Below are 26034 nucleotides of genomic sequence, written 5' to 3' on the forward strand. Positions count from 1 at the left end.
GTCCAGCTATTGTGCGTTTGCATGATACCTGTTACTTCTGGGGACGATGATTTTTCTTCATTGTTTTCCTGAGAACTGCAAAGCCTCCCTTGAAATTGTCTTTAAGTAATTCCTAGGAAAATATATGTGTCCAAACCAGTTTGTTTCTGATGTGCTTGCTCCAGCAATATAGCCCAGAAGACCAACAAATCACAGAAAAAATCTGCAAAAAGAAAGGTGCAACAAGACAGGCAAGATTTTAAGCTCTCAAAAGTAAGAAAGAGCATGTTAGGAGTTGTTTTGCTTGTTATCCTTATGGTCAGCTCAGTCTAGCACTTTGAATTTTAGTGGTCGTTATCTCTAAAGCCTTGCTGTCTGCTTCTCTTGCCAGAGCTGCCTTCCTGCAGCACTTTCTTATGGAGGCAGTGGATGTGTCTTGACAAATGTATGTTTACCCTCTGCAAAAAAACAAGCAAAGAGAACTAAAGAATGAAATAAAACCTGGCCAACACCTGTGATCTTTTAGAGGGCATGTCTTTAAATGCTTATAATGGTTTGTGGGTTAACAAATCCATCTATAACACAAAAATAAACAGGAGTCAACAATGGTGGTTTCCATTGTGTTGAATCAAAGCTCAGGCAGGCACTGGCATGTTACAGATGCCTTGCACTTGGTCATCTGATACACAGGTGACCCAGATCATGACTGCTGATATGTGGGAAGTTATGCTGAACTGTGTACTCGGTCCATAGCTGTGCGGTGGCACTTGGCAACAGGTGTTGGCTGTAGCTGCCTTTGGAAGGATGTCAGGTCAGGCTGGAGCCTGGATTTAGCTCATTTATTATAAGGACTTTTGTCAACTGCTACGGATCATTTCAAACTGCTTTGTGATTCTCAGGGGATGGGGCTGCAAATGTAATTCATGAAAATTGTATTAAACTGATCAAGCACAGCACGAAGCTTTAGCTGGAATGTATTGCATCTGTGAGCTCCCCCTAAACAGTAAAAGGAACTGACTTAGTGACTCATCTTTTCATGTATCATATCATCCATCAGATAACAACATTTGCAGAAGCACAGGAAGAGGAGAGATTATTTTGATGTCTTCTGCAGCATGCGGCATAGATCTGCTTTCTCTTTTTCCCTGGTCTCTTCCCTGTCTCCAACTCTGTCTCTGTGTCTCTCTCTTTTCCAATTTATCTGGATTAAACAAGTCTCTGATTATTCTTTATGCCACTGCAAATAAAGTCATTTTCAGAAACAGATGTCGAAAGAGCCCAGTGAAATAATCCTGGAGGCAGATGCAGTCTTCCATAAGCTGCCAAGTGCATGGTGCAATCAAAGTGATGAAACAAAATGGAACAGGCTGCAGAAAAAGTAATTAAATTATAGTTCCATTGTAGAAGCACATTTTAAAATTACTTAGATTCAGAGCCCATAATGCTGGTATTATAGTTGAAAGAATACTTGCCATGGGTCATGAGCATTTTTTTTAACAGTTATTAATCATGCTTGACTGGAAAGACGTGTAACCTACAACAAGCAGTGGCTGTAGTTGTGCCAAAGGAAGCTTTTGTTCCCTGAAGAGAATTGTATCAAAGGCCAGTGTGTCCTATTATTACGTGTGCAATAGCAACGTGCAGAATGTGAAACGGGCTTTTCAGATTTCAATACAGAGCACTGGAGGGGAAAAAAGAAAACAAGTATTGTATCTCTTCGAATACTATATGACCTCCTTTTCCTCCTACCAAGTTAACTTACTTATTGACTAAATAATGATAAAAAAATTTCTAAAATATCCCTCCCCTCCCCAACTTCAATAAAAATAATTCCATTACTCCAGTATAAATGGAAAAGAGACACAAAATGTATAAAGTCTTGGTGACTGAAGATTAATAAAACTTCATGAGTTCATTCACCTCTGTTTCCTTTACATTAGACTGGACAGTGGCTAAGATCCGCCTCCATCTTTCTGTCATTTTTAGTTAGTAGGGTTTTTTTTTTTCTGTGCTCCTCTCCATTAACTCCTTCTTTTTCTTTTGCCACTTCCTTTTTTTTTGTTTGTTTGTGATCATTTGGTTTGTTGGGTTGGGTTGGTTTTTTTTGTGTTGCTATGGTTATGGATTGTCCAGATGCAAATATAAAATAGGAGATGGTTGTGTGAACATAGTTGCTTCCTCTTTCCCTGCTTCAAAGTACAAGTTTTCAGCCTTTAATTTGTAGCCTGGGTCATCCCCAGGTCTTTTGTATCATCGGAGCCTTCCAGATGTGACTCATTTTGAAGAAATGGGTTTCCCAGTTGTTGTATTTGTATTGTAAATGTATTGCTTGTATTGTAGATTTATTGTCACTTTTTTTTTTCACTGTGTTATCATTATTATCATTCTGCTCCTATTTGAGCTCTTCTCATTTTTAATGTCTGCAGTCCATGGGGGGTGTTATTTATTTAGTAGTACCCCATTCCACAGTGTATCTCTGGCATTTCTGCAATAAGTCAGCAATTATCTTCTCTTGGTCTTTACTTTTTTCTTTTGAATGAACAAATGGATCACTTTGTGGTCCCAAACCAAAGGTGAGAAGGTAAGGGTGCCATCAAATCATTCACATTAGCACAGGACCTGTCTTGTTTTCATGAAGAATGTAGAGCACCAAATTACACATCTGGTTATGTCCATGAAACTCTGTTAAAGGTATTGGGATTGTGTATGAGCCACAAAGCTACTGGAGCAGCTGCAGGAAAAAAAGGGAATGTGTGTCCTGTGTCTGCTTAAAGCACCTCTTGTTGGGAATTCCTCTGAATCTGGGAGCTTTTTCAGTGTATTAGTTCACTTTCAGAGTCCCCTCCTCCCTCTTGGCTTGCTCGAGGTTATCACTGGGAAAAGAGGCTCCCAGTGGCCTGCAGTGGAACGTTGCGCCTCTGCTTAGTCTGTGTCTCAATGAGACTTGTGTGAACCTGACATTTGACATCCCTGTATCTCTTAAAAATGTGGAAAGTGTGTGGGAAGCTTGTATGCATTCATGCACATATATGCAGGTACATGTGTATGCACGTGTTTGTATGGAAAGGGACTGAAGGTTAGACAAAAGGACAGACACTTCGTGAAGCACTGTTTCAGCTGAGCAATTTGGTGAAACAAATGAGTTGTTTATTCAAAAATAGGCTCTTTCCTTTCTAAAGGTTCCACAGAAGTAACAAATGGATGGCTAGAGCCAAATGCAGTGCTAGAGCAAGATACAGGGGCTCACTTTACAACTGGCACTTTGAAGTCGCTAATAAACTATTTGATGTTTTTCTTTGGTTTTGAATACTTCATCAATTAAACTGGCTTTTGAGTTTAAAGATTCTCCTGATTTAAATCAGTGACAAAAATATTGATTTAAGCGGCTTAAATCTTGGCATGTGTTTGGCTCTTTATTCTGAGTATTGACTGCTCATAGAAGAGTTATTTGGGCTGGGTTTTGGGGGTTTTTTCTCGGTTCTTTTTGTGTTAAATCTTTTTTCAAATGAGGCTCTGGAACATTCTGGGGTTTTTTACCTACTGCAGAGTCCTGAGTTTCACAGTGAAACCTGTATAAGGCTGTATGTTTTGACTAACCATCAGTGCCTGAGAACTTAACTATTCGGGTTGTGGCTTTTGAAGGCAACAATTCCAACACCCTGGCAGGACATTGCAACATTGCTATTTGTTTTCCCCTTTTTTCCCCATGAATGATGGAAGTCTTTGCAGCACTCAGCCATATTTTCAGCTGTTACAGCTGTGCTGCTGTTGGACACCAGTTTCTGAGACAGTTCCATCTTTGCCTCAAGCAAGCACAAGTGTGGTGTCCCAGGAAGGAGCCTGTGACTCACACTCCAGAGGTTAGTACTCATCCCCTTGTTGACTGAAGGATGGGAGCTCATCCTCTTCCCTTTCTGAGAGGCTGTGTGAATTTCCCTTTCTTTAAAGAAGTATTTATTTTATTCATCTGGGAAGCTTGAATGGATTTTTAAATCACAGCCTTGTAAATAACATAATTAAAGTGATGACTAAAGGGATATTTTTGCTCTTTTGTGTCAGAGATTCAATTATATCAATATATAATATTTTTATGTTTAATAAAGTAAAATGTATCATTATTATTATTATTATCAACCTCATTTTGCTAACCAACAACCATGTCTGTGGTTTGAGTGAAACAAATGACTCATCTTTATCAAACCAGATATGTCTAGAAAACATTTAATTTACAAATAGATTGGACAAAGATATATTCTAGGACAGATATCATTTCAACACTGATGAAAATATAAAACCCCAAATATATTTAAATATCTGTTTGTACTGTGCCCAGTAGGAACATACTTGATGGGTTATTGTTTCCTATTAAAGAAGCTTCTGTATTTCCTTGACAATTCTTCTGGTTTGGGGAATTTTTTCCTTTGATCAACAAGAAGCTGGCAAAGAAAATTATAGATCTCTATGTCTGTGAGACCGTTTCTACTGAAGATAAAAATCTCATTTTAAAAAATCATTCTATTCTTAATATTTGCTTATTAGATTACACCCCAGCAATGTGGTGCATAATGTTTTAAAATTTGTCCACATCTGTCATGTAAAAAAATATACCTTACTTGCTTCGCAGCGTGTAACCATATTCTATGCATATATGCATACTGTGTTGAAATGTATCTCTTTTTTTTATGTATGTACATAAATCTTACTTTAAATATGTTGGAAATAGACCATGTGAACAATTTCTCTGTTCTCTCGCACATTTTAAAAAATTGGAGAGAACAGCTGTTTACGCTTGACTCTCTTGCATTTAGTGCAAGTACATTTATTTTTTAATCAACAGGCTTTATTTGTTTCAAATTGTATTAAATTTACAATTTAAACACTAAATGAAAATATTTATTGAGGAAATGTCAAAGTCATGTATTTGGCTTTAGGGGGCAGAGATTATTTAACAAATACACCACACATTCACAATGTGTAGGTCATCAGAACGTGAGGTTTTCCAGGAATAGGTGTGGACCAAAAATCTCTTCTTATATGGTAGGCCATTCTTGAAAGCAACTCTGTGTTGGGCAGACCACCACTTATGATGGTGATCTGTTCAATTTTTTCTCACCTTTCCTGTGACTTACATGTACATTTCTTTATTAGATTTATTATCTCACACCATATGGAATGATAAATCCAAGTTAGTTGGAGTGTCTGTTTCTTAGTGAAACCTAAGCAAGCAAGTAAGGCAAAATTTCAGTTTGAAACAAGCAGCATAAAAAATGCCAGAGGTCTGAGAAACATGGTGCTTTACTTGAGGGTTTGGAGCCACAGCATAAAGTGGCAGCTAAAGCTGATTTTATTTTTAAAGCTATGATTAGAGCTTTAGATTCTTTGGTAAATAACTGGTCTACCATATGCATAAATTGTTTTCCCTGATGTTGCAAACTGGCAGGCTCATGAGGAAGCTTACAGTTCATTTCATTGCTGCCATTAGGAAAGGAAAGAAAGCACCTTCTGCTCTTTCGTCCTGCTCATCCTTGAATCCTCTTGGAGAATATTTGCACAGAGTAATTTATAGTGGGCTGCCACAGCTTTATTGTGGAAGCATTTATGTTGCATTAGTCCAACACATCGGCTTCTATCTACAGGAGCTTTTATCTGCCTGGCTTTTGCATGTATACAGAAGTGCTAGTTGGCTACTGGGTTTGTACAAAGTACTGGCATGCTCACTCCACTGCTTGTTTTTTGGTTCATGGGAAATTGTAAAGGTGCTCTCTGCACTCCTGCCAAGGTAGTTCTTTCTGGAATAAGTGCAGAAAGAAGGGGAAAAAATTACAAAGATGGAAGATACCTTTGGCAAAAGAATCACTGTGTTTTCTTTAGCCTGGAAATTACTTACTTCCCTCAGATCCCAGATCTGTTTGGCATTTGCTGAATGCCATTATGTAGCTTTTCTAGATTTCCTGATACTTGATTTCCAGATATTTGATAGCATTTATTACCTGTTTGACATGTAATGTTTTCTGAAGGGATAACTTTCTCTATTTTGGCAGTGTTGAGCTGTCTATTCACACATGGAGTAGTATTTTGGCATTAATTTATGTTAAATAAGTAATTGGTCATTAAATGTTGATAGTAGAAAATTTGTGAACAAGACAGTAGTCTTTATTGTGCGTCTGAGATTTTTCCTCCTGTAATAAATGCACTATATCATATTGTTTATTCAAAAGGCTTTTACAAAAAAAGCATTATAACTAGAAGAGTCAATAAATATGTTGCTGTTTAGTTCCTTTAATAAATCAAAAAGGGAACAGCCAGTGTAATTGCCTGAAGCATATGCTTATTGACTAGCATGAGGAAAAGTGATCCATTTTAAGAACAGGATTCACATACGTCAAGTTCAGCAGCTAAACATTCAGCAGTTGAGAATAGAAATGTCTCTAATCTTTTGCTGTTCTCTTCAAAGATTATTTGACATCCAGTGATCTTCAGCAGATGAGATGTCAGTTGTGTAGGGTGACAGCATTTCTCGTTTTAGGGAGAACAGGAAGGCAGCTGCAGGGAGAACACAAGGCAGCTTCTTCTATAGATAGGATAGGTTCTTCCTCAGGCAAAACACCATTAAACATATCAAGGAAAAATTAGTGCCACTTCACATACTTCATAAAATTACATTCAAAAGGGAGCATTCCTGGAGTCTTGCCAGTTTTTATACTTGCAGTTGCCTTTAAAAGTTGGTATGTTATTTTTTCATCATGTTCTTTCCTTATCAGTTTCACATCTTTGGCAAAACTACTACTTCCAGCTATCTGTAGTAAGTACAGAGCTTAGCATATGGCAGATAAAGAGATTTTTACAATAATTAGTAAAAGGAGCACAGGGCTTGCAAAGCTGTGTAACTGCCTTTTGTTAGTGGCTGTTAACTGGTGGAGTAATGTGTTGCTCTTTAATCCCCTTTGACTTTTGAGCTAATATTTTACCACTTAAACCCCCCCACACACAAACAGGTATTTTGTATATCTGTTTGTGTACTCAATCACTGCTTAGTGGCCCATATTCAGCTTACTTTTATTAGTTGTTATTTATATCTCCTTGAGCATGTAATTTATTAATTTCCTGAATCCTTCTTCTCTCTAGTGTTTCTTTAAATTTCATTCTTGAGCTGTTCTTTTATCTTATTTTACCTCTTTAGCAAAAACCCATTTGCCAACTGACACATGCATGCTTTGTTCTGGTAACACAAAGAATTAATTTCTCATTTCTGGATTTTTGGACTCATACCATCTATCCCCCTACTTAAAATGGGCCATGATACGATGATTTAAGGGAGCCAGGTTCTGCAGATCTTGTTCTCTTCATGAAAGAGTTAGAGATTAGCATTAAATCTATTTTGGGGATATAAATTATAAGGATGTGAATAAAATGTATAATCTTATTCCTTTGTATAGAGTCCTCTCCAGTAATTTGGGAGATGGAAGTGATAAAGTAGAAAGGTTGATACTGCACCTGCTTCTTTAGCTATTGTTCATTAATCAGGTTCTCCTGGTGAGGCTTCTGTGTAAAACTGGAGTGTTCCAAAGCCTGATTTCTCATTTTGCAAATAGTTATTATTGGGAGAGAAATCCTTTGAAGAGCTGTCATTATTATTACTGTTATGTTATTGTGGGCTTCCTTTGAGCTTTTTGTTCTTAGTAACCTCACAACAATATCGTTTAGTAACAGTGGATGTCTTTATCCTTCAGTTGACACAGAAACTGAAGAAGTGTATGTTTAGCAAATATCCAGTTGTCTTCTTTTGCTTCTGCGGAAACTGTAAATATTGTCTGATCATTTCTTAAAATAATGTTCCTTGAAACAATACAACTGCAGATGAGCTGGTTTTGTTCTGGATTACACCTAGAGTTGTGGTTGGTGGGTTTGGGGGAAGGGGGTGGGGGGGGAGGGTGGAGGGGAAGGGATAACTTTTGCCAGTGGTTTTTTGGGTAATTACGCTGTTTAGTCCTTTGACATCTAGAGATGCTACTTTCAAGTGAAAAGCCATAGATAATAGCTGCCTAGCCTATCAAAGAGCTTGGAAGCAAAGTAGTTATTTCCTTGTTTGATAGCATGAACCTTTCTGTGGCAGACAACTTACTTCTAATTTTAAGCCTTTTACTGTATGGCCAAATATGTCGATTCTGCTGATAATGTCATCAGTTCTTGTCCTGTGGTAATTTATGTTCCTTATTCATTCCTGTATTCCCTCCAGTTTAAATGAAAGACTAAAACTGTGTAAGTAGCATAAATCTGCTTCCAAAGAACTGTGCTCTGCTGAAAGCACAGGTTGTTTCTTCTCATCATGATCCCTGGCAGTGTGTTTCTTCCAATTCCTAGGTCTCCCTCCACCTGGAATGTTCTGATGAAGAGGACTTAGGTACAGCCTTTTTATGACTTCCAGTGTTTCAGATGTCATCTGTTCTTTTTTATTCACTCTTGCTTTTTTTTTTTTTTTTTTTTTTTTTTTTTGGGGTAATACTGGTCTTCTGGAGTTCTTGCTAAGTAGATGAAACTCTGAACTATTTCTTCATAACAGTAGTGTGTTGCTGTCCAATTTCCAGTTCTTCATAACTCATGATAAATCTCCTTGTTCATCTTCACATTACTCTGCTCATGTCTTAGTCTTCTTTTTCATCCTGTCTTTCCCTGCCCCCCATGCTTATGGCTTGATATCTGCCTAGCTACCCCTCCTTTGGGATGTTTCCATATATTATGAAAATGACATATTTACTGTGAGAGACTCGATGTTCTTATGTTTCCCTTATAAAAGTTATCTTTTTCTAAACCTACAGATACATGGAAACTATATGACTGAGTTTAACTGTCCTCATGTAAATTAGAAGTGGCTTCTCCTAATGTCAGTCACTATAATTTCCCTATTCTTCTATTTTTTTTTTATTTCTTCCAATGGAACAGCTGGAATTTGTTCTTTTGAATTTCATCAGTAGATTCCTCCTTGCTTTCTTCATAATTACATTTTTCAGTTGGTGGTGATGAAGCACCATAATTAGGTTCAAGAGGTTTTGAGGCCCAAACACAGAGAATGCTGTGTTGGGTGCTCTGGCCAGTTTCCTCCTTCCCAACAGCTCAGATTTTACAACCATATAATCAAGATTTCACACAGCAGAGCAGGCTTTCGCCTTTAATATTTCCAGGTGGTTCTTGCTTCCACATTGATTTTTCTCACATTGTTCCCTGTATCAGGTACCTGAAGGTTCATTTCCCTCTTTCTCCCTGCCTTTCTTCTCTTATCTCTGCATCTCTCTGCTTTCCAGCACACCTCTGTGACTGTGCAGCTCCGCCCCATCTCACCCTGTGCACACTCTCTCTTTCTCTCCCTCCTCCCTTGCATCCCTCTGGATCTTTGAGATGAGTAGCTTTCTTGGCAGATTCACAGATGTCAAATAATTTATTTGGGCTTTAAACTCAGAGATCAATTGCCTGATGTCTACCTTGGTACTTTGTTGATTTTATTCATCTTTGGCACCCCTGCCTGCTGCTTTCTTATCCTGCATGCCTGAAGTGGTTGCCTTAACATACATACTTTTTTTAAAGCACTGTGCAGCCATATTCTCTGCAATGGTCTGCTTATTTTCTTGGAGGGGGTCAGTAGGCTTGAGGGGTAGGAAGGCAGGTGGTCATGAGATTGACTTTCCATGTCTCAGGCTTCAGGCAGCCAGCTCACACTATCCCCTCAGCCATGAGGATTCCTAACCTCCATGTGTGTGCATGTGTGGGGGTTGTGACACTGCCCTTTAGCTGTGTAGTTCATCTTGTAGCTTTTATTAATTCACTGAAATCTCTAAGGAGCTGTGTTGGGGTTTTGTAGTAGTCTGATGAACATGTGGCTTAGCTGCTTGTTGTTTTATTCACTTAATCTACCCACAATTACAGAGAAGCCATGTTAGAAAATTGTATGTAATGAATATTGAGCATATAGGACATGTGGGTTTATGCCAGTTTGGGACAGCTAATATTAAAAATGTATAGAAACACATACTTACAGATAAAAGGCATTTGCATAAGACTGCACATCCATTTTGTTGAAGTTTTAAAAAGGTTGTGGTTTTAAAAATGCATTTGGATGTCTTTTTCTACCAAAAGAAAAATGTTTCTTTTTTACATAATAAACAGCAGTGGAAATATCCACAGGACAATGGAAAAAGCCCCAAAGGAAGCAAAGACCTGCAGTTTGCTGGGATCTATCTGATGTGAGCTACTTTCCTTTATTCTGTGGGCATGGTATTTTTTGCTCGTTACCTGGAGCTGCAGAATCCCAGATCATGGATTTTGTGCATTCTGGTCCAGAGTCCCAAGGTCAGGAAGAGGATGTTGTCCAGCTGTCCTCCTGTCACTGCCAGCTCTCTGCTGAAGGCAGGCTGAAATGCATATACCCTCACTCTTAACATTTAGCCATGCCACTGACTCTGCCTCCCTGCACAGTACTCTCTGCTCACCTGTGGAGTCCCCTGACTTCCCTCTGGCATCAGGAAAAGTGTGACACACTGATTTCTTTTCAGTCTGAGACTCAACTCTCCCAGCCCCAAGCATAGCCATGGGACCTCACCACACAGTGCTTGAGGAAGGAAAGCCTTCTGTGTTCAGCCTCCTCTTTGCTTGCAGAGAGGCACACACAAGGCAGGAACATAGTAAATTGTTCAAAATGCTGACTTTGCAAAGGAGAGGGAAATTATTTTACTGATTAAATATTCACAATGTGCTTGTATATGACAGCAGTAGGTTTATAAATACTTGGATGTTTTGCTGTCTGGTAGGAGGCTCTGTGGAGAGAACCATTCTCTCCTTGTGCCATGATCTGACATTTGTATGTGCACAGAGACAGAGATCAGCATGTTTTTAGTGTTGTCTGCAGAAAAATTTGCTTTAATTAGTTAAAAGTAATGAAGTACAACCATGCATTTTATTTTAATCTGTCTTTAGAACCAAAATACCCAGGTCATTAACAGTGCTGTAGGTTTACTTTGTAAAGCTGTAAATGTTTTACCCAGAATACTTGCACTCTCAGGACAACTGAGGCAGATATAAATGACCTGGCATAGTAAAAAGTCTTCTCTCTTCATTGTATATGTATAGGTTTTAAATACTCTTCCTTAGCATGTGAGACCGCCTTTTTGAATTAATTCCTTTTGTGTCTCACACAGCTGCCTAACTCCTTGCAGGCACACACACTCTCAGCCCTCCCCCAGACATCTGTTCTGATTCTCAGTGCCAGGTGCCAGAGTTTAAGCTTGTTGGGAGGGGGGACGGTGACAAAATCCTTCATAAAATCAGACAGTAGTGATGTTTTTAACAATATTTGTGGTGGAATTTCATTTCTAACCCTCTGGGTTTTTAAAAAGAACCCAAAAGCTGTTAGTCTTTATTACTGATTTTTTTCAGGTTTTATCTGGAAAAGGTCAGGCTTGGGTGAAGATTGGCTTGTTGTTGGGGTAAAGATTTTCCTCCATATCTTTTTCCCAAAGTGAAGCTGTAGTATCCCAGTAGTAAAAGACCATGGCAACTGTAAATCTGTTTCTAGCCTGGGATTATTTTTCCCACATGGGAATACATCTCATTAGAAACACAACTGTACCTTCATCACTGAATTTTGATCCACAGAGGTCTTATGTACCTTGCTTCTACTTGAAACACAGCTGTTCTTGAAATCTTCCAAGCATGTCCTAAAGCTGCCATTGGTTTCTAGAGGTCTCAGATGGCCAGTGTTGCTCCCATAAAGTCCAAACTGCCGAGGTCTAGGCTACTGTTTATGTACCATAGTGCTCCTGTTTGGCTTTTTGGGTTTGGTTGGGTTATCTTTGACAGAGCAAAAAATGCTGGGCTGTCAGAGCCAGGACATTTCCCTCAGCAAGGAGCAGGTGAGCAGTGTGAGACCATTCCCTTTCTCAGTCTGGGAACAACCACAGTCATCTCCTCTGTTCCACACTCTGAACTTGTCAGAAGGGGCTGTCATGGTCATCCAGTTGCAGGTTTTCCCCTGAGTTCTGCTCTGATCTTAAACAATCAGACTACAGCTGATACCTTTCTCTGCCATTCCTTAGGATCTGCCTTGGAACATTTTCCTCTCACCTTCTTGCACTCATGGTGCGTCAGAGACATGGCCAGGCTGCTTCTGCTTTCTGCCTTCTCACCCAGGCACTTGGTTTCTTGTCTCCCTTTTTCCATTGGGATAGGGAATATGTAATGTAACTGATAAGCCTAGAAATGTGAAATAAATGGATTTATATCAGCAGCTGTGGTCTGAGTGATAGAGCATATGGGATAAAATTCACAGAGTCCATGCTGCTGGGTTAGGGGAAATCAGGAAGGAGAAAAGAGAAGTTTAAGCTGCTCTTTCCCACTCTTTCTTTTCACTCTCCTTAGGCATGTCTGCCACTTACTCTTGCAGTCACCGAAGGCACAGGAACTCTCTGTGGCACTAGCATTCCTGCAGAGGCTTGAGAGAAAACTCTGCATCTTCCAGTGTATTTCCCAGGAGCAAAAACATTAGGAGTGGCTTGGCCACTCGCAGGCCCTGGTTGAAATGGCAAGTTTCAGCTTCAGAAGAGTGACTTGGTGTGATGGTCTTCAGATAACACACACAGGGCAAAATGTGTGACAAGGAGAAACTTCAGTGAGGAAATTTAAGCCAGATAGAGTGGAGCACATTTTTCCATACTAATATTAAATGTGTGAGACCACCACTTTTGGAGACCAGATATATGGATTCAAGAAGGCAGTAGACAAATTCATGGAGCTGTCCACCAATGGCTATGGAAAATGCAGGCCTGGAGGCAGTTTCGCAGGGTACCATGAATCACAGATTGCTGGCAGCTCAGCCTGTCCATCAGGAATCACTCCACATGTTTCTCATGCTCTTTCTTTAAGAATTGCGGTTGACTTCTCACACATAACATGTTCAACCAAGGCGGGCTTTACTTTGGTCTGGTAAAGTGCTTAGTGGCTCTTAGGATAGAGCTTAATCAAGTGGTGAAACTGCCTCATGATACTTCCTCCAGCCTCTTTAGGAGAAGGATCCCATAGGCCCATCCAATTGTTTAGTTCCATGCCTGAGCACTCTTGGCAAGGGGAGAGCAGCCTGCGACAGCCGTGGAACACTGCTGTACCCTCTGAAACACAACATGGGTGTCCCTAGGAGTGCTCATTAGCCAGTGCCCTATTTATATATAGTGCAAGGCAAGTTTTTGGGAAGCCCAAAGATCCAAAGCTAATAGGGTTGTTAAAGAGGATGGGTAACAGAAAGGGATGGTTACTGAGAGGCATGATGTCTGTTTAAGGGTTTTATGCTCTGTAAGATAAGCCTGAAAAGGACAAAACTAAATAAGGAGTCTCTAAGCCTTTTCTATTACAGAATTTGCCTGCCCTTGGTAATATTCCTTCCTGCCCACATTTTTGTTTGTGCTGATAAATGTCCTTGCATTAATAAACTCATAATGCATCTTGTTTATCCCTTCAAAGCCAGCCCTTGCAGCTTTCATTAGCATTTCTGGATATTTATGGCTTTGTAAATGACTGAAAATCTGCCATTTGTCATTAGGAATTAAGAAAAATCTTCCTTCCACTTAGAGCTGAAGCTCAGCTTTGGCCTTTGAGGGACTGAGCCACCTCTGGGCCTCATAGACAAAAACAAAGTCAGACAGTGGCCAGATTTACAACAGCAAGTGCCTCTTAGTTATTCAGATGTCTTTGATAATGTGTCATCCACTGTTGCTGGCAGGGATCAATGTTTAGGCTCAGAATTAATTTCTCTCTAGCTGGAGAGAAAACAAAAATATCTCCTCTGCAAGAGCAAAAAGAAAAAGAGGTAGTAACAAGGAGAGAAGTGAAAACAGCACCAGGCACATGGAAAAAAATGTATGTATATAGCATATACACACCGCAGAGGATAACAAAGTGCTCTTCAGAAGAAAACATTGTATTTCTCTCTGCTGTGCTCTGTACTTTCAACTGTGAAATACAGGAAGTTAAGAAAATTTTCAAGGTTTCAAAAGGGAGTTTATCTTGTAATTGGTGAAGGGCTAAAGAGTTGGATGGGGAGGGATAATAATCAAAGGAGCCTTTTCAGCTCTAAACTGTAGTCCAGAAAATCAAAGGAAGGGATGTTAATTGGTTTGTACAACATGATATTCTCAGTTCAGAGTAGCTTCAGCCACTCAATGGTACTTTTTCTTTCTCTCTCTCTGCAGGTTGATTAAGTGAATAGAAGAAAAAAAAAAAAGAAAAACGAAGCTACTTTCAAGTATTGAAGATACAAGGCCAGGATGAACACGAAGGACGGAAAAGTGTCTGAAGGAGGTCTCAATGTCACGCTTACCATACGCCTTCTCATGCATGGCAAGGTGAAGCATTTTATGTTGCCTGTGTGTTGAGTGTGTGTGCAGCTACCAGCAGAGCCTGGCAGTAACACTGACAGAGGGTCTGCTCCTCCTCCACTGTGAGTCAAAAGCACCATTGCCACAGCCAAAAAATCACCCCCTGCCTTTGAGGGAATCCTGCTGAAGTTAACACTGCAGCCCGAGCTCATTGAAACAAACCCTGCCTGTAATGAACCCATTTTGAGCGGATCTGATGGCAAAAAAAAAGGAGTTCTTCCATTGATAGTGAGCCAAATTGAGCAGACCCTTGCAGGAGGCTGACCTGCATACAGCTCCCCTTTCTCAGTATTTGCTGGGTTTTGCAGGGCTTTTTTAGGATACCGGAACATTGACTCGTGTGAAATAATTGCCACAGAGTTACTGTCTGTTTCTGTTGAATGCAAATGGGGTAGAGTTCTTTGTTATTCTGGTGTGACATCTCATCAGAGTGGGCCCTCTGATATGCCAGGGATTCGTCCAGGTCCCCTGCGAGTTTGCTTTGGAAGGTTGACTCTCATTTCCTTTCTGTCCAGTGCAGCACTTAAAGCATGCAGATAAGTGGGAAATCTGTGCCATGGACGAAGTGCCAATTCAGTATTGTCAGACTGAACAGTCTGGTCACTGCTTATTTCCCACTGACATATCATAAAGTGGGCTTTTAATTAAAAACCACATTTCATAGGTTTGTCTGTATTCTTTGCACCAGGCAACTCCAGGCATTTTTAGGCTTAATGAATGAATGTTAAATAAAGAAGGTAGTTTGGTCTCTTCCTTAACGGGGAACAGTGAATATGTATGCATATTATTCTGGAGATTAAATTTGTATATATAAATCTAAAAAAGTATTTTTACTCCTAGAGTTTAATTTTATAACTAAAATACTTTCACATTTTAAAATTGTGAATGTTTTCAACCTATTGCATGAACACATACATGATAAACTCATAGCACAAATAGCGCACTAAGGTATCTCCCACTGTATTTTACTTATGGACAAGTATGGGGGGGTACAGCTTAAGTTTGCAAATTAAAAACCTCAGAAATTAGGTTATGTCAGATGAAATTATGTTTTTTCTCAGAAATGATCTAACCATTTTGTTTGATTTTTTTTTTTCCCCTGAAATATTCAGCTTCAGGCAGGCATCTGGTGTGTAAATCTGCATCTTAAATAGGGATCTGTCAAACAAATTTAATAACACTCTCTCTTACAAAACCCACCTAAAATCTGTACACGTGTCTGTGCTCAAAATTAGGTCTTCAGGGTTGATTCTACTGAGTTCTGGTCCCAATCCATTAAAGCATTTGAACACACACGTATCCCAGTGGGTATAAGCAGCCCTACTGGTTGCAGTCAAATTCCCATGTGCTTAAGTGGTGGTGTTTTGGGCTTTTTTAATCACTGTCAGACAGCTCTGCTTGTTTCAGAATCATGCCTTTAAAGCAAAAATCAAGTGTCTGTAATTTTCAGGACATTTTAGTTAAACTGTGAGCTAGGATTATTGGGGTGTTTTATAAATCAGAAATGAGATCAGATGAAGTTCATTTTCTCTGTTAAACATCATTGATTGTGTGTGCAACCACTTTTAACAGTAATGGATGTTATGTGTGCAACCTTCAATGCATATGTAGCCCCAAGGGTCTAAATTAAACCCACAAAAGCTACAAAGCTCAAATTTTACCTGGATCTATACAATGCACCCTCAGTTAACAAGGCACGATGGGTATTCTGTTAGCTCCACTATGTTCTAATCATGTATCCTATTGTGCCTAAGTATTGGAAAGAGTACATTAAATCAGACTTTATTTTGGTGATAAAAGTCAGATGCTTTCCATTTCTTTGATATCATTTCTGTGATTTAGAAATAACATGGAGGAATGAAGGATGTGTGAATCAATATGATCTCAATGTGAGAAGGCATTCTGAAAGTTGTATATGCCTCTGGAAGAGAAGAAACACATTTCTAGACTCTTCCTTGAGATTTCTTGTGGTAATGTTGTGAGTGGAAATTGCTGATCTCTAATTAGTATTTCTAGAAAAAAAAGTTTGTCTAGAAGCAGAAGTTGGCCTGTAAATAGCTGGACATAACTTGAGAGAGAAGAAGGGAAATAAAATAGGTTTTAAAAATAACAGTAGCAAACTGGATTCAGTTACTTTTAAATTAAGATAATTTTAAAGTTATTTATTTATTAATCCGTTTCATGGAAAAATGAGGATCTCTCCCCACTAACCTTAACTCTCTGTGTCTAAACCATTATTACCAGTGTACCTTTGCATAGGGAAGACTATGTGCTTTGTGTTGTTTGCATGCATTTTGGTTGGAAGTCCCTAACTCATGCTACTGTGTTTGCTTATCTTGGCTGTAAGTTCTGTAAATGTTGGAAATTTTCAGCATGTACTTTTCATGTGATTTGTATAGTGGCTTTAAGTCAAGAATGGACATCTTAATTAGGCAATTAAGGTAAATTCTATACGTTCAGAAAGATTAGGATTTATATGAATGGACAGACCTGTCCAAGATGGTAATGAATAAAAAAACCACAACAGCAAACAAATTAAGTGGCAAAAACAAAAGACAACATTACTGTGTAGTGAAAGGAAAACAAATGGGAAGAGTGCCTCCCCAGTGCAGGTAGGACACCACTCATCAGCACCTTTGCTTTATCTTGCTTTGGGGAAAGGAGCATCTGCACGTCCAGCTGAGCTCGTGCAGGGCTTTGTGCAGCCTCTGGCTGCAGAGGCTGGGATGGCCCCAGGGAGCACAGCCACTCAGCCACAGCATAGCAAGGTTTGGGAGCAGCCAGCTGGCAACAAGGCAAGGCACAGCCTTGATATTCTCATGGCAGAAAACATGGTGTTAAGGGAGGGAAGCAATTTTTTTATCAGTGGAAGTGGAAAAAGAGTTTGTGCAGGCCCAGCAAAAAGCCAACCACTGCGAGGTATAAAAGGTTAACCTCAGGATAACCTCAGTGTTTCCAGGGCCTGGTATGAAAGGTATCCTCCTGAGCTGGGACTTCAGAGATTTTGTGCTGATGCAAGATGAAAGGTCTAATTTCCATCTTGTGCCATGTTACATCAGTGAAAAAGTTATGATGGTGTTACAGCCCTGAAGAGAAATCATGAGCAGCACAAAACATTTGTCACATTTTCTGGTGATGAATTAGAGGGCAGGTGTTGGCGAGGATGCCGCAAGGGCAGTGCTTAGACATTCCTTGCATCCACAGAGAAGCAACTGTCAGTGTTTGCAGGAAATCTTAAAAGCAAGATTAGGAAAAACTTGTTACGAGGACGTGTGAGGAGGGGAGGAGGCTGCCTGGGCATGTTGCACCATCCATCACTGAAGGTTTCTAAGGACAAGTCAGACAAAAACTAAATTCATCCTGTAAAGCTGCACTTCACAGGCGCTGCAGCCTCTGCTGCTCAGCACCTTTTTGACCAAGCTACCCGAATGCTGCTCCAGAGAGGTCAGAAACAGAAGAGCTGTTTGAGGGACATGCAGTTCAATATACAGAATATGTTAAATACTGCAGATATGCATTTTCATCCTTTATTAATGAGAAAGATGCACCACATTAAGAAATAAAGCTGTTTCATACATTTCAGAAAAGAAAAACAGAGACTATGAGTTGAGGCTGTTTACAGTGCCCTACTTTTGTATTTTCCATCTGATTCTTGCTGTTTCTTGAAGTAAAATAAGTAAAATCACTGTGTAGGACAGACACGTGAATGAATATGGGTATTTTATTATCTTTGTCTACTTCAAAAGTATAATTTCTGGGCAAGATTGGAATATTGCAGGGATTGCAAGATTTCTGCTTCCAGCAAAGGCAAGAATAGCAACATTTGCTCAGATCAGATCAGTGTTTTTGAAGGGTGTAAAGAAGACAAATGGAGTGTATGTGCATTCATGGGCAAACAGCCCACAGCCATCAGAGCCCTCTGTATGGAGAGGCAGAGCTCAGGCCCCAAAAGAACTTTATCTTTTACTTTTTCTTCCTTTCTAAATTTCTGTCAAGATAAAAATTCTTTTGGCTCTTTGCATGTTATAGGGTATAGGTGTAGAGCTCCACATTTCTTACTATTCCTTGCTCACCTGTTGCTGAATTTTCTATGCCCCTGACTTGTGGATGATTTTTTTTTTCCTTGCTTACTGCCATGGGTAATGAAGTTGAAAGACTGAAAAATTGAAGCACTGCCCACAGGTATCTGCGAACGTACCTTAGCACTTGACATCTGCAGTGTTCTTGATCTAGCTTTGGTCAGTTCATGCCCAGAAAGAAATAACTGTTGAAAAAGCACCTATTTTGACTATATTGGATAATGATTACATGATTTTGGACTAGTTTGGTTTTGTACACAGCCAGTGTTAACAGGCTGATTAAGACTCTGGAGACTCACCATTAAAGGTTAATTTTACATGTGGATGGTAAAGAGACTGTGCCGGTAGAAAGATCTTAAATCTCAGGAAAGCAGCTTAATGAAGATTTAAAAGCCAGGTCCATGAGGTGGAACAGGAGAAAATGTTCAAATGGGCCAGCACAGAAATGGCAGCAGGTCACAAATCCACTGTGAGATCCACCTCCATCTCATAGTGGTGGTGCAAAAATCTCTGCTTCCTCTCCCCAGTACAAACCTGCAGGAGAAATAATGCATTGTTTCCAAAGGCACTGTGTGAACATGTGCATTGATGAAATCATATTGGGTGCAGTGAAGTCTGCAAGAAACCAAAGTAGAATATAGTAATGTATTGAGTCTGAGGAATCTTTTAGAGAAAGAGAATGGAGTTCAGCAATAAAAACCAAAATGGATTAATGAAGTCGGATGGTTAGGAAGAACAAGGAAATAATTTACAGGTAGGATGAAGGAGTGAAGGGAAAACTGGCAGGGAAGTAGGAGTCTTGCCAAATATTGAGAGGTGTAAATTGGAGAGTTGAGGCAATTAACTGGAGAAGGTAATTTAGAAGATACATGTTCAGTGACAGAAGGAAATCTGGAAAGCATAAAAGGCTAAAAAGCATCAGATGTGGCAGTGGCTAGAGAGTGGCACATTTGGGATATGCTAAGTTGGAGAGGAAAGCTATTGCAGCAAAAGTGTGTGCAATTTTGGATGTATAGTGTTGGTGCATCATGGGGCAAAGAGAAAGTAATTACCTTACCGCTCTTCTGGCAGAATCACACCTGCGGTTCTGTACTCAGCAGCAGGTGCCACGTGTGTGAGTGATGGTGAAGACTGAGCAAAGGGGGAATTCACAGAAAGATAACAAAAGTTTTAGGAGACTGAGGAGACTGTGTGTAGCTTTCTTCAGACATTCTCATAAATACATGGAGAGAATAAATACAAATGTTATGGAGTGTAGTTATTTTGAATGCTGCAAGTGCTTGTGGCTGGAAATAATGGTATAAAATACTGTTTTGAAAATAAATCTAATACGGGAATCCCAAGAAAAATTTCTGGTATTATGATTTTCATTATGTTCTGTAAGTCTCCTATGCAAATTTTAGACATGTCTAGGAAAGAATAGCACATGTACTATTAGATTGTATAATCTGCATTGGTGGAGGAAAGATATGATGACTGAGTGGAGCTTTTGTTTCCTTGATACTATTTGCTCAATGATACATTTCTCATTCAGCACTAGTGAATTAGAAAGATGTACCAGCAGTCAAATGTTTGGGTTTGGACAAAACCCTACGAGTGCCTTGAATTTTAGGCACTAAACTTCCAGTACTTACGGCTTAATTTTACATTCCCTGAGGAACTAAGGGTATCTGAGTTCAAAATTGTTTCAGCAGATCAGTGGGTGACTTGTAGCACTGGAAGTACTGGATACAGTGGACTTACATCCAGCTTCAGTGGTGACTTTCAGACATGTTGATGATTACTTTGTGGTGCTACATACAGAATTTTTACAAGAAAAAGAAAGAAAATTTAGACTCATAAATTGATGGCTTACACTTACCAGCTCAAATACAGAATAAAATCATGAAGAAAAATGGCCTTTTTCATTAGTACAGATAATACCATTTTAGCATCAGGGATTTCTTTTAGTAGCCACTTTTTCAATGCATGCTTAATTGCCTCCCTGAAAGACTGCAAAGCAAGTACAGAAATTAATTTTCCCTGTCTTAAAGGTAATGCCTTTCTCCTTTTCCATTTTTTATTTTTTGCTTATTGAAATACAGGATGCAACAAAGTAACTTCAAGAATCACCACATCAGTAATACAATCCAAGCTGTAAAATGCCAATCAAGCTAGTGTTTGTTCTGTTCTTTCCAGTTTCCACAAACACTGTCAGGGTATTATGAGGATTGACTGTCCTGCCTATTGCTATTACAGTTCCTGTTTTGTTTGCTTGCATTACTGTGATACCTGAGAGCCCTGGTCATGGAACAAAAGTCTGCATGCAAATGTACAACACAAGATGGATCTCCTCTCAGTGTGTTTGTAGGAGCAGCCAAGAATCTCTCACTAGCCTCAAAAATCAGCAGAAAGGAGGAGAGTTCCCTCAGCCCCTGGGCACTCTCTGCCCCCTAAAACAATCTCCACAGCTGAGTGTTCCCACTTTTACCCAACAAAATCTCCTCATCGGTCCATGAGTGCAGTGAACTGAGATTGCAGAAGTCACACTCCCTACTCAGTGCTGCTGCTTCAGCATCACAGGTGTGGGGACAAACACAGCAACAGAACTGAATTTTTGGGTTGGTTTTGGCAGGCAAGGCTGGGAGCTTAGGTGCAAAATGGAATGTAAGCTGGCTAGCCATCTGCTGTCAAAAACCAAAGGAAAAATGCTCATTGGCACAGCAACCCAAGAAAAAAGTTTAGATGGACTTGCAGAAGATGCATAATACTGGAATTTCCATCAGAAAAACCATAATTTGTAGATTTCCTCATACACCACCACATTTGTTAGCATAAGATCTGCCTTTTGGAATACTCACAGCTTTTTTACCAGCTAGCCCTCGTAGTTCAATGCCTTAGAAAGCCTCAGGCAGCTTAGAGAGGTAGCACGGGCAATCCAGCATTTCAGTAGCTCTAAAAGTGGCAAATAGTAGCTGCAAAGCTGATACCACCAGTAGAAGCAAAGAGGGAGAAATGTAGCCTTTTGGTTTGCCTAATTCCTGCATTTAGAAGCTTTCAAACAGAGACAGACACACAGATGTTGTTCGCAGAAAGGATGCAAGCCAAAGAGCGCGGGCCTGCTCTGAGGTCCCTCTTTTATTCGGGAGAAAGGAAAGGGGAGGACCGGGGGCGGACCGGGAGTGAACGGCCAATCAGACACTGCTCCAGCGTTTGAGTTTCTTTCAGTTTGGACCACGCTTGGAACAAAGGAGTTCAGAGCACATGGCAGGGACAAGTCCTGGCTTGTTTGACCAGGGAGGGGGAAGGGCAGCTCGGAGCAGGCAGCAACACTGCCTCAGTAAGGAAGGCCTTGGACTGCAGTGCCTTTCTAAATTAGGGTGCTGAGCATCAGACGGTGACTACTGAAGCATCACCTAGGAACATGAGATCTCCCATGTCAGTGGAGCTAATCCCACACAATCCCAGAACACAAATAAGATTCTCAGTTTATCCAAGGTAGCCGTTTTTTCCCTGAGATTGACACATGACATCATGTTTCCAAAAACTGACTTTTCTTCTAGTCTTTGAAAAATGTTGATGCCCCATATGCTCCATGCAAACGCATTGTTCAGAATATCTTTGTGAAACATGTTCTTGGGATCTTCCATGCAAGCATATTTGTGAGCTTAGTCGACTGCTGGCAGCTCTGTCCTCAGGTGAAGGTGAAGAGAGAGAGTTGAGTTATGTTATGCCTCTTTATGGATGGGAGAAAGGCAACTGGCCTGGGTCTAGAAAACTTTATCACACAGCTGTCATGTGCTGTTGCCAGGACCCCTCCTTGCCCCATGACAGATGTGTTTCCCCACCATGGAAGGCTGTATTTCTTTCCTTTCAAAGCTGTTTTGTTTGTAGAGTCCAGCCCTACTGGATCTGCCTTGTCCTTGCTCATAGAAAGCAGGTTAGCATGTGCAGTAAGAGCATTGCCTGAAGAAATTTCAGGCTTTAGGATGGAGCCTGTTCTTTGTCAAATGTTTTGGGGTGAAAACATACATTCCTATATTATTTCTTAAATGTGTTTCCATCTAGGTGTGGCTTTATCTCAGGGATCCTATGAATTTTTTGTTCCATTTGCCCCGTAGTGCTGATAATAAAAGTTGCATGATAATAGAGCAAGGCCTGTGTGTTTCTGTGGTCCCACAATAGCTACTACCGGGTTTTTGTTTGGTTTTCCAGGACTCAGTAATTATTAAACCAACCTCACACTTGGAAAAAGTCATGGAATTTCACACTTTATGTTTACAGATCAAAGGTTAATCTTTAAACCAAGGTTCGTTACCATTTGTTAAGCCTCTTGTTTTCTTAATATGACTGATTTCTTTCTCTTGTTATTCAAAGGACACACCAGATAACTGATTAGGAAACAGCCTTCTTCTACAGCCAGTTTTATATCTTTGTTTAGTTATTCTTACTATCAAGAGCCCTGCAAAAGCCTTGACTCACAGACTTTTTGGCTGCCACCTTTTGTTCTGCTGGTGCTGCCTCACCTCCACCACAGATGATGCAAAATGTGCAGAAATAGCTTTCTGCTCTTTGATGGGGCCACCACTTCCCAAGTGTTCATTAACAACAAAATTCATCCCATTCTTGTGAATAAGGTGTGCAAATAATATTGTATGCTACATTTCAGCGTGAAAGAAACCATCCCGTGTTTCTACCATTGCTTTTCCTTAAGTTATCTGCAATGAATTGGCTGATTGGTTAGCAATATACTTTACTGATGCTGGGCAGTCTCCCAGGGTTTGTTGGTGAGGTTCAGCTCTTGTTGTTTTATCTACTTGATTAGAAATTGCCGAGTAAAGAAAATCATGATGACAACTCACTCCCCCAGGCTTGAGAATTATCTTCAGGCTATCTGAAATCAGCACGTAGATTTCAAATTTTCCTGGGGTTTTCCAAAACGACTCCTTGAGCACAAGTGTGAGGTCCCCTGCTTGAGATGCTGCCACCAGGTGGTAATGCCCTTTGGAAGGCATTACCTGGGCTGGGTACTCAGCACCATCTGAAACTCAGGCTCCTTTGGTGAACCTCAGGATAGGCACCCCAAATTGCTGTCATTCCTTGAAGGAAAGTTGATACCCATTGTTTAGTTCCTGCATGTATATGTTGACTTCACAAATACATAAATACACCTGTGTGAGTGTGTGTGAGTATGGATCAGTGGGTGTAGGCAGACACACACTTGCAGTGCTTTAGGATCATCCTGTTCATCCAGCATGGGTGCTGTGGCACAGCTGCTTCTGAAGGATGGCTGTTTATATGTTGAGGCCGAGGAGCCTGGGTAGTACTTTTAGCTCTGGCATCTGTCTGCCAGGTGGGTTGGCTTGTCTTTCTCCCACTGAGTTTGAGTTCCCCCCATTATAGCTTCTTTTTGTGCACTTCTTTTTGATCTGCTGTTGAAATGTGATTATATGAAACTCAGTAATAACTTTTTCCACTATATTTACATGCAGATGGTTAGTCAATAAATCAGATTGAAATTGAAGATAAATAGTTACTGCTAGCTTATGTTCCTGAGCACTGGGAAACAGCAAATAGTTCAGGAGTTGTTAGTTTATTGTAATAAGCAATTACTTACTAATACAGCTAAATCAAACACTTGTCTGACCTGCACTGAGGCTGAACTTGACATGAGTTGTAGGACTCCTCTCACCAAACTTTGCATATATTAGTGTCAGTTTAGGCTGCTTCTACTGCAGATGAGAAAAGCCAAAAACCCTTGGGAGTACACTTCCTCCCTCCTTTTTTAGGAACAAAATATCCTGCATTATCTCTGCCTGGACTGCAGCGAGGGTTGTCTGCCTGACTTACACTGAACTCCTAACTTGTAATGAACCAGTGTAGGTGACAGACATCTTATGCACTTAACTACAGCACATTTCATGTCTGGCAGATTTAGAAACATTTTCTGAAGAAGATAAAGCCATCAAAGTAACCTTGGTTAGAAATAATGCTAAAACTTGAGTGTCATAAAAATGGTGTTAAATATTATCTCATTTAGCAGTAAACTTACTTCAAGGTGATGTAAGAAACTGTATGAAATAAATATTGGACTGCAAAAAGAAACATTAAAGATTTGGTGAGGTAGCTCTGGTAGTTTGAAGAATGAGGTGAAAAGAGTCTTTTGATTTACTCTGTGGCTGAAATAGGTTTCTCATCATAATTAAAGACATCATCTGTTGTCACCAGTACTTCCTAGGAACTTTCCTAGAAAAAGATGAGGCCCCAGAAAAGTCTGAGGTGACCCATTTAAAATCATTCCTGGTTTGGTTTTTTTTTAGTAATTTGTATGAAGCAAAATTTTGAAAAAATCAGAAATGTCCATGTAAAGTTAGTGCTTTTCTCTGTCCCTGTGACCTTACCTCACATTGCCAAGCAGAATCCCATCTCCCGGTGTAGAGGGAGAGGTGGCATTGTCTTGGATGTTTTGAAACGACCTTAAAGAATAAGCTCTGAAGTCACCCTTTGATGAGGGGGAGATTTGAAGTACTCTGTATGATTACAATGACATTTGCTAGCATGTTCCGAGGAACTGGTCACCAGTCTTACTGAAATACTTTTTCTCAGTGGGATTCACACAGTTCTTTCACTCAGTTCTTTGGTAGTGTGTACTCTTTGTTAATAAATAACAAGGTGATGATCGGTCATGTAGAATTCCTGTTCCCACTGAAATCCAAAGCAAAACTCACACAGAATTCAGTGAAACAAGCAGCTTGAGAATCTTTATATTTTATGCTCTCCTTTGCTTGTTTAAATACTCCTAATTTCCGTGTTGGAAATGGACCGTCTTTTTTACCAATGCTACAAACAGTACATTGCTTTTCTTTTCCTAAAGCAAAGTATATTTTCCTATTTCCAAGGAAGATATTTTTGCATTTATTAGCCATGACCCATCCATTCATTTCTGAAAGAACTGCATCTGTCATTAGGACCCAAGATGATCGAATGGATTGGGATAGATTCCATACTAAGTTTATACTGACAAGGCCTTGGAGGTTCAAGACCAGGCCTACAGATTCTAGTGAAACTTCAGATATACAAAACATGAAGCTATACCATGGACTGAAATATAGTTGCTTGCCCATAGCAACTGAAACAGAAATCTCTCACCCCTAGCAAAAGGTTCTTCTACCTCCTAAGAATTTGTTTTATGAAAGTAATTATTTCTGAAAGCTGGAACTGAGAAGAATGGAAGAAGTTTTTAAGATAAAACTTCCAGATGTGCTAAGTGGTCAGATAGGAACTGCTGGACATGGGGGATTCCCAAGGCTTGTCATCCCAAGCCTTGCTCCCTGTATTGGCTAAGCCCATTCAGCAATTACTGGTAGATTGGCAGAGTTACGATGATAATATAAAAAATATTAAGATCTTAAAAATTTGGGGGAATGTTGTAACCGCTGGACTCTGCCTAGCAGGCTGCTGCTCCCTGAGAGCTCAGCGAGGCTTTCCTAGGGCCATGCGATCAGTCGCATCCCAGAGTCCATTTGGGACAGCCCTGCGATCTGGCTCCGGCAGCCAGCAGTGTTACAATGCAGTGGTGGTAA

At 40.0% G+C, this 26034-nt stretch overlaps 1 protein-coding gene across 1 annotated transcript in view; it reads left to right on the forward strand.

The window, feature by feature from the left end:
- LOC309572123 (poly(rC)-binding protein 3-like) overlaps window positions 1-26034 on the forward strand; it is a gene marked incomplete at its 3' end in the record, with an annotated part of 129118 nt that overhangs the window by 66001 nt on the left and 37083 nt on the right. The window contains exon 2 of the mRNA XM_082280140.1: window positions 14208-14360. Coding sequence (XP_082136266.1) covers window positions 14283-14360 — 78 coding nt within the window. The 5' untranslated portion in view covers window positions 14208-14282. The remainder of the gene's footprint in view (window positions 1-14207; window positions 14361-26034) is intronic.

This window comes from Coloeus monedula (genome assembly GCF_965178545.1).
Source record: "Coloeus monedula genome assembly, chromosome: 1".
NCBI classification, from domain to species: Eukaryota; Metazoa; Chordata; class Aves; order Passeriformes; family Corvidae; genus Coloeus; species Coloeus monedula.